We start from the raw sequence: 9,270 nt of genomic DNA, 5'->3' as shown, positions 1-9,270 counted from the left end.
GAACGAGCTTAACGGCAAGTGCCTTGAAGCCACACGTCCCATGACGTCACCGCCGCGAGTCTCCCCGTCGAGAGGACACGAGGGAAGGGGCGGAGCTTCCGGCAGGGTCCTTTCGCAAACGCCGCGCGGAGCGGACCTCTTCTCCGCAAAAGGTGCCGCCTACTTATGGCGGATGCAGGTTCCGGGGCCCCTCGCTTCCAGAATTTTCTCGAATGCCCATGCTCACCAAAGGTCGAGCGAGGGTTCTCGTCACTTCCGGAATCATCCAGACCGCCCCCCCCTTTCTTTTCCTCTGAGATTAAATATTAAACGACTCCGACTGGAGACCCGCGAATGAAACCGTTCCAGGTCGCTCCCTTTTTGGGGGAGGAGGAGGAGGAGGAGGCGTGGAGGGGTCGCGGGGCATAAAGCCACGGCCGAGCGGAATGAAGCCTTAACGGTTCCTCCTCCTTCCCCCCCCCCGCCTTCGCCACAGAGGCCCCGGAAGGAGTTCTGGCACGCGAGGGGTGCGGACGGCGCATGTGCGGCGGTCGACCCTTTTTCACGTGTGCTGCCTTGGTGGGTCATTCCGGGTGCCTTTGCTGCAAAAAAAGAGCAGGAGCGGGAGTCATGGTAAGGCCTTCTCCCCCACTTGACCCCCCCCCGGGTCGGAGGCAAGGACGGAGGGGGGAAAGGAAAGGAGTTTCTTTCCATGCCTTCCTTTGGGTTCACGTGTCCTTCGTTGCACGTGAATCGAAAGTTGACGTAAAAGGTGGGCAGCAAGAGGGGTCGCAGCTTTCCACGCGGCCTCCTCCCTCCTTCGTGTGGTGCCCTCTCCCGCTGAAGCAAAAGGATTTTCGATAAGGAAGAGTGCAGGGGATGACCCGAGGGGAACAAAGAGGGGGGGGAAAGAGTCAAAGGGGGACCCCCAGACACTCCCAGGCAGGTGGGGAGGAAGCGGGGCCCCGAGCGCTCTTTCAGAGAGGGGGGAGGAGAGAGGCAGCGTTTGACCCAACCGGGGGGTGGGGGAGAGGTGTTTGAGGGTCTGTAAGGTCCCGGACTTGCTCCGGCATATCCTGGTAGCTACAAGTACGAAAAGAAGTCGCCAAAAAGGCCGTGGAGGATGTGTCGGGATGTTTGATCCCGGGTGGCTCAGAATGAAGCTTCCCTTTTAGGAGGCGTGTCGCGGTCCTGGGGGGTGGGTGGGGGGGATGAAGAGCGGTTTGCTCTCTCGGAAAGCGGGCTTTCCAGAAGCATCGGGATGGTTCCAGGAAGCCCCTCAACGTGGTAGGGAAAGTAAGGGCTCTGGCGGTGGGATCACAGAGATCGAGGAAGGCCCTCCTGCCTTGCCCTCTGCTTCGGCACCCTTTGGCCCGCTCAAGCCCCGAGGCCGCCCGAGGCAGTAGGGAGGGAGACGCCGGAAATCCCGCATGGCAGCTGCCGTGTGCGCCTGCGGAGGATCCGATGCCTTCCAGAGGGCTGTCTGGGTAGCGTGGCTTCGACATAGATTTTATGTCTGGAGGAAGGAGAGATAAGGATCTATATACCTTTGTGCTCCTCTCTCTCCCTCCTATCTTGCCCTGAATTTCTCTAGGCTGCTCAGTAATGCCATAGCTGGAGTGAGGAAGAATCTCTCTGCAGGCAGCAAGGTGGTAGAGGGAGGAGGTCCCGTTAAGCCTGACGTTTTTACCTTGTAAAAACATGTCATGGTACGAATCCCCAGAGTTTTTGCTCCAATACTATGCTGGATTGTTGCAGTTACATGGGTTAATGGTGTACAGGGGCTGCAGGTACCACCACTGGAAGGAACTGGGTCTGTGCCTTTGACCAGTGGTTCTCAAACTTGGGTCCCCAGATGTTTTTGGACTGCACCTCCCAGAAATCCTGGCCAACACAGCAAGTGGTGAAGGCTTCTGGGAATTGCAGTCCCAGAACATCTGTGGACCCTGGTTTCAGAACCACTGCTTTGGACTTACAGAATGGATTTGGTGCTAGAAGAGGAATAGCTACCAGCTAAATATTTTTTGGTAAGGCATAGGCTAAACTTGGTTATCAATGTCAGCAATTGTTGAGTACATAAAATTCTGTAAAATACTGAAATCTAGCAAACTCCACAAAAATAAGTATCACAGATGTTCCATCAAATATAGTATACTGTATGCTTGATTTCATTTTTAGTACATATTCCTGTAATAAGTAGGTATGAAATTTTATTGGTTTATGTTTTGTGGTAATGGATTTGGGGGAGTTGTAAAAAGGTTATATATCCTGTATACTGTATGTGCAACTCAGATGTTTTGTCCAGTCTTTGAAAGTAGACAAGAGTATGTATGTAGGATCGTAAGTTATCTTAAACTACCCTGTTTCCCCAAAAGTAAAACCTAACCTGAAAATAACCCTTAGTATGATTTTTTTAGCTTGTAATATAAGCCGTGCCCCCAAAATAAGCCCCAGTTAAATGAAACCCTGCCCTCCACCATTGTGCAGCAACTGACCCTGTCTTATTTTTGGGGGGAAACAGGGTAGTTTAAGATAACTTATGATTCTATATACATCTGAGTTGCACAGTTTTAAAACAGTGTCAGTACCTTGCTTAAAACACATACAGTTACCACCTGATGGTAAAAGATGGAGGGGGAAAGGCACTGGCAAGCCTAATTGATCCCCTTAGACTGAATAAATGTTTCATACTTAGACTTTATCAGTTAAAAATTCAAAATTCTGGTTTTAGATGAACCAGTTTTTAGTTTTTCCACATTGAAATATTTTATCACCCTTTAAGTTCTTTCCATTAAGAAACAGAACTATGAATTTTATAATTTTTTAAAATAGTAAATGAGCTGCAAAGAATTCTCCATCCCTGCCTGTAGGTTGCTTAAGGCTGACTGTGGACGAACATGAGTTACTTAAATGTCTTGAAATGCTAAAGTTAATTCTTCAGGGGGAAAGACTTGCCATGGCGAATTAGTAACTGAAGTTTTGTAATGTTCCTGTGGGAAGAGTTCCTGTTTTCCTTTTGTTTCTGCAACAGCGACCTCTAGAGGATTCATCTAAGCCAGCCTTTTTTCTAGTTGTTTCTATAAGTTGTCTTCTGGGCAGGAATAGAAGCAGCTGGAAAGAATGAGAGAGAGAGAGAGAGCCAGTGCCATGTGACCGGACAGCCTCTTGTTTTTCATCAGTCTTAGTTTTTAAAAAAACTTTAAACCAATGGCAACAATTTATGATTACTATCTCTGCTGCTTGTTTTTGAAACAAATACTTATTTTACATCCAAAATTATGAATTATGCTTACTGATTATGTTGTTTCTACAGTTTGTGAAATTCTGTATTTAATTTTTTTGAGACATTGAACTCAGCGTTGTCACAGATCAAATTTAAAGATGCATAAAAGTTTTTCAACCTTGAACTAGTCAAAACTGTATTAGTACTATCCAAAGTTCAGGATGCTAAAGTGCTTGAATGTGACTTCCTTTTTTTGGTAGTTGATAATTTCCTTGAGGTGCTTTACTATTAAACTCAGTTTAGGATTATTTTCTTTTCTAAGTTACTTATTTGTGGAATCTTTGAATCAAACTTTGAAAATGTCCCACTGCTATTGCTAATGAGATGCCTCCTTGACAGGGGCGAGACCGGATGATCCAGAGTAGGGGTCTCCAAACTTTTCACATGGAGGGCAACATAATATATTTTCAAGGGCCGAAGGAATGTGCGCATGCATGCACACAGTCCCCCCCCCCCCCCACACACACACACATGCACTCCTCCAAACTGCACACGCTCTCTCACACACAGAGACAGGCTGGAAGAAAAGGCCAGGTGGGCTGGATGTGGCTTGCAGCCTTTGAAGACCCCTGATCCAGAGGGTCCCTTCCAGCTGTGCAGTTCTAGGATTCTAAGATCTTATGTCATGTCATTGTATAAATCTTCTTCCCCCCCCCCCCAATTTTTGGTGTTTTATGTAAATGACGTAGTTCTCTACTGTTTCATATGACAAGATATCTGTGACTGAATAAGGAATATATATTTATACTGTGTAATGTGTTGTGGTTTATTTTAACAGGCAGGACAGGCATTTAAAAAGTTTCTTCCCCTCTTTGATCGAGTATTGGTAGAACGATGTGTAGCTGACACTGTCACTAAAGGAGGAATCATGATTCCAGAGAAAGCTCAAGGAAAAGTATTGCAAGCCACTGTTGTGGCAGTTGGAACAGGCTCGAAAGGCAAGGTAAACATATTTTCTTTCATTTCTTTTTAAAAAAATGCTTCAAATCCTGGTACTGTATATTGGTGCATCAGATAAAATCACAACTTGTTTCCACTTTCTGTCTTAGTTATCCTGAACACTAGGACACAGTAATGGCAGCAGCATTCCACGCACACACAAACCCTGTCTAGAATATATTTGTCTCTTCCTGCTGTTGTATTGCCTTATGTGTATAATGCTTTCCTTCAATATTCATAGACTGTTGTGAATGGGCTTGCATGAGCAGTTGCTGTTAGAACAGTTTCCACAGAACGAACTTGGTGGCAGCTACCAACTTACTTATTTTCTAACCTTGGAGATGAGGGCTTCTAGCATTTTAATTTTCAGCATTATATGTAGCACTCATTATTTACAATATAATGTGCTCTTTTCCGTATTTTTGTTGTAGTTCAGATGTTCATATATTTTTGTCATGTGCACACCCACCCAAAATTAATTAATATTAATTTGTTTTATTAGTAGGCTTTCCATTTTGATTAAATTGGTTGCGCTGTTTTGAATTGACGTAGTATTCCCACTATGGAATGTGCCTTAGAGTGCTATAATAGAAATTTACAAAAATTATTTTTCGTTTTCAGGATGGAGAAACACGTCCTGTTAGTGTAAGTGTGGGCGAGAAAGTTCTTTTACCCGAGTATGGTGGAACAAAAGTTGTATTAGATGACAAGGTTAGTTTGAAATTTTGAATCTTACTCCTTCTGTTCAATACAGTGGACCCTTGACTTACAGACTTACAGACTTTTTGAGTTACAGACTTCTCTGGCCGCAAAATTTAGGTTTGACTTGCAGACTGAGATTTGACTTACAGACCAGAAAAAAACCAAAATGGAACAAAAACGGCCTGTTACGGGATTAATCGGTTTTCAATGCACTGTAGGTCAATGGAGACTTGACTTACAGACTTTTTGACTTGAGAACCGCCTTCCAATACGGATTAAGTTCTCAAGTCAAGACCCCACTGTAGTTTGTAGTGGTTTCACTTTTTAAAAGTTATTTACGTTCTTACCCAGAAATGTATTGATATATTTAACTTCTATGTTGTCTGCATTGCCTGATTTTGGATTCATGCACATACTGTAGTGGCCAAATTCTGTTTTCTAACGTTCCACCCAGCACAACCCGGAAGCACTAGAAGCTTCCTATCTCCCTGTTTTAGGTTCTGAGGTTCCCTCAGTTTCCCTTTTGCCCTGGGAAAGTCTTTGGGAGCTTCAGGACAAGGGTGGGAAACACTTCAAAAGTCAAAAATTGCTGCCAGATCAGGATTGCTGCTGCACATCCTGCTGTGATATTTGACTTCTAAAGCATCCCCAAGGTAAGAGAACCTGAGGGAGCTTTGGAACCTAAAAAGGGGGATGGGAGACAGAAAGCTTTTAATCTGTGCGAAGTAAATGTTTTGGCACCTGAATTTTGCCCATTGTCATCTTGTATGTAAACTTTTTCTTAGCGATCCAGCCAGAGTTAACAGTCTGGATTAGCCAGAGACTTGCCTGTCTTCTTTCTTCAAATCCACTAGTTCAGGGAAATACACGATTTAATACACTTACTAACCAAGACATGAGAGAAATTTATGAACTGTGTTGCCTAGGAGAAAAAATACAGGCAAAATCAATTGATAGCCATTGCAGTGTCTTTGTTACTGTATATGCCACTGTTTACATCAAAGCTGTTTTGTCAAGGTGGCATAAAACAGTAACAACCAAAGTGTAATTTGTTTATCAGTCGATACTGATATGGAATCAAAGCATCTACAGAAATGCAGTAAACTGAGAAATTTTACAAGTAGCAGGGATGAGTTAGCAATACAGAAATGTGTGTGTAGATTATCGGCATATTTTCCAGTATTGTATTAATATAGTGTTATTTAGGTTAATTCTAATTAGGAATCTAATATGGATGTTAAGATGTTTTGAATCCTGGGAAAATAATTGTTATGCCACAATTTTTTTATAATCATTGAAGTGATTGATATTTTATGACTCCACACCCACATCAAATTATCCCCCTATAGTCCTTTATTATGATACCCTTCCACCAAAGCAAAGAGCAGCAGTATGAGAAACTCGTTTTATATAACTCCCCTCACTGACTGGGGTTCTTAACTATGTCCCACTAAGAGGAAACCTTACGACATGTCACTGCTATAGTGTAATGAGATGGGTATTATCCTGTTGTTCGGTTTAATTTAAAGACTCCATACAACTAAAATCTGTCATAAGGCAGTTGGTGTCCTTTCTATTTCTGTCTGGGCCCTTTAGACAGGAATAATAGGTTGAATTATCCTTGGGTTGCTGTTTGTGGTGATTCAGGGACACAGCGATAAAACAATCTGATCAAAGAACTTCAGTACCTTGATCTTTAAGCCACTCATTGTTATCATTAGATACTAATTTATGTTCTTTGTTTGCAGGACTATTTCATATTCAGAGATGGTGATATTCTTGGAAAATATGTTGACTAAAGAGTTTATCTTCCTGTATTATCATGAAGTTGTCATTCCACAAAAAAAGTGCTCAGATTGTTTTGTTCCATCATGTAAATAATTTCTGTATTTTCTAATAAATGCAAAACCTGTCAAATAACTGAAAAGCATTGTGCCCTGAAAATAAACATGTGTATAATGAGACTACACACCTCATTATCTTATCCATCATGTTCCACCTTTTTCAAGCAATTAGTTTAACAAATTATTTTAAATTGCGGACAGCCAAAACCTGGGAAAGTATTAATAGCTGTTTGTTAGAACAAAAGGCTCTACACCCAATGTTAACTATTACAGTAGACTGAAGGATGAGGTGGTTTTTTTCCCTACCTAAGTTTTAAAAGCATACATTTTAAATGCCCGTCCTTTCTGAATGAGAAAATATTAGAATTTTCTGATGAGAACTTTAAATGTTATTCTAGATAATTACCAAATAGTGATATGAGTTGACAATAAGAAGTGTCCTGAAACAAGACAAACAACCAACAAACAGCAGTCTCTGGGAGGAGAATGGAAGCCAGTATTGTGTTTGTGTATGGATGTGGTTGTGTGGGGATGTTCTCCTATTTTATGGGCCTTTTTCACTTGCACAATTTGAGTTAGGTTTAGAAGTCTGATTATTTAAAATATCCTGGTATTTTCAAATGACGGCTCAAAAACTGAAATGCTGTGTGACTAACACATAAACAACTAGCATCTAGGGGTGTGCACAGTCAGGTTTTTATACTGTAAATGCCAGAATTGTCTAAGACAAAAATCAAAATCTGTACAAATGTAGGTTCCCCACCCCTGAAGGGCTTTCAAATTAATTGCTGCTACCACCAGATACTCCAGTCTTCGCTTTCTATTGTTGATTTGTAAAAAAGGAGGAGGAAAAAATTAAGTTGCTTTGGTGCTTCTCGGGAGTTGCAGTTCCTTAGGAGGGGAACCTCTGTAGAACCTAGTGAACTGCAAGATTATGTCTCTCAGGAAACAATGTGGGTGCTTTCCTTTTTTTTTTTTAAACAAATCTGCAACAGAAAGCAGAGGCTTTTGAAATGGTGCTATAAAAATACTTGAGATGTAAATTTATCACAGGATCAATTTGTTATTGAGAGTTGACAAATTTAGAAGTATTAAGGCAAATGAAAAAACAATCAAGGAATCATAAAATACACAAACTTCAGAAAAATTAGACTCCTTTGGTCATTTGATAAAAAGTGACACAGATTATTACAGCCAATCATTTAAGATAAACGGGGAACAATACACACTGTATTGTGTGTTGAAGAACCTTGGAAACTGGTCTGGATAAAGCACAGAAAATTAACACAGTGCTGCCGCATACACAGAATAAGCATGACTACCTCCCAGGATGGAAGTCCATCTTCTCATGACAGATAATCTGTTTTTCTTAGTGGAGTGTGTATTGGTGGGAATTTTATTTTAGTATGACAAAAGTACTTGGATATATGTAAACAGATAAGGAGGACAGTGAGAGGAATAAAAAATGCACCAGTGAAGTCATGGTTCAGCTATCTAATTGTGGCTACTTTGAGTTATACTTTTAGGCTAAGAGAATATTAACTGAGAATTGTGTTAATACAAATGTTCATAACAGATTAGAATTGAAAGGTACCCTTTTTGGATTAAAACTCCCAGGTTCTAAGAATTATTGTCCAAAATGTCCCCCCCCCAATTCTCAAATATCAGGATGCTTACATTTTGCTTATATTACCTTTGGTGACTACAATATATAATTTTTATTTTAATAAATGATCATCTCCTCCCACATACTTATTTATTGCAAAACGAAGTTTAAACACAAGGGGTCTCTTAACAGTGTTGGAATGAAGGTTTTTTCACGTCATACTCATGAGTCCTCTTACTGTATAGGATTGATTCTTCTGAATACCTAATAGGAATTTTAAAAATTAGCTTTATTCTAACAGTAAACCACTGGTGTCATATCCAAACCTTTTCACTTCTGCCACGGTGTTATTGCTCAACAGATGTATCCTCCTGAAAATTAAGCTGATAAGAGGGACTAAAGTCTGTATCCTATAGTCAGGAAGCTTATAGGAAAACGTGTTAAATGTTGACCCACATATTTTATTTGTTAGATTGTAACTCCATAATTTATGCCATGTGGTTTATTCATCACGAGATGTTTTTTTAAAAATAGCATTTCCTCATTAATAGCATTTTACAAGAAAGTTGAAAGCAACTAGCTGGAGTTATGTTAGATGGTTTTCTCATCAAAATGCTAACCCTTCAAAAGTTATACGAATCATACTGGCACAGAAAAATATAAGTAGTGTTAAGGACATTTCTGCTTATAGCTCCCATTTAACTGCACACTGAGTTTTTGTTTTCCATATTGTTTCAAAAATAATGCTTAGACATTTTATAGGCCTTAGGTTAAAAAAAGTTGATTTGTATTATCTCAGCAATCTTTATGAAACTTGTTATTCAGGGGAGCCATCTTTACTCATGTCCAACCCAGCCTCAATTCTTGCTTCCATGCAGGTTATCCTTGTTTCAGAACATGAGGAACCTGCCTGAGCA

The 9,270-nt window shown here is 41.0% G+C and overlaps 1 protein-coding gene across 1 annotated transcript; it reads left to right on the top strand.

The window, feature by feature from the left end:
* Positions 1-383: 383 nt before the first annotated feature.
* Positions 384-6,872, top strand: HSPE1 (heat shock protein family E (Hsp10) member 1). Its single transcript, XM_020795302.3, has 4 exons — positions 384-612; positions 4,041-4,205; positions 4,823-4,912; positions 6,652-6,872. The coding sequence occupies exons 1-4, from the start codon at positions 520-522 to the stop codon at positions 6,700-6,702; spliced, it is 399 nt and encodes a 132-aa protein (XP_020650961.2). The 5' UTR covers positions 384-519; the 3' UTR covers positions 6,703-6,872.
* Positions 6,873-9,270: the final 2,398 nt, after the last annotated feature.

The sequence above is a fragment of the Pogona vitticeps genome, chromosome 1 (genome assembly GCF_051106095.1).
Source record: "Pogona vitticeps strain Pit_001003342236 chromosome 1, PviZW2.1, whole genome shotgun sequence".
NCBI lineage: Eukaryota > Metazoa > Chordata > Lepidosauria > Squamata > Agamidae > Pogona > Pogona vitticeps.
The sequence above is the reverse complement of the archived record's forward strand: the minus strand, read 5'-3'. Positions and strand labels throughout refer to the sequence as shown.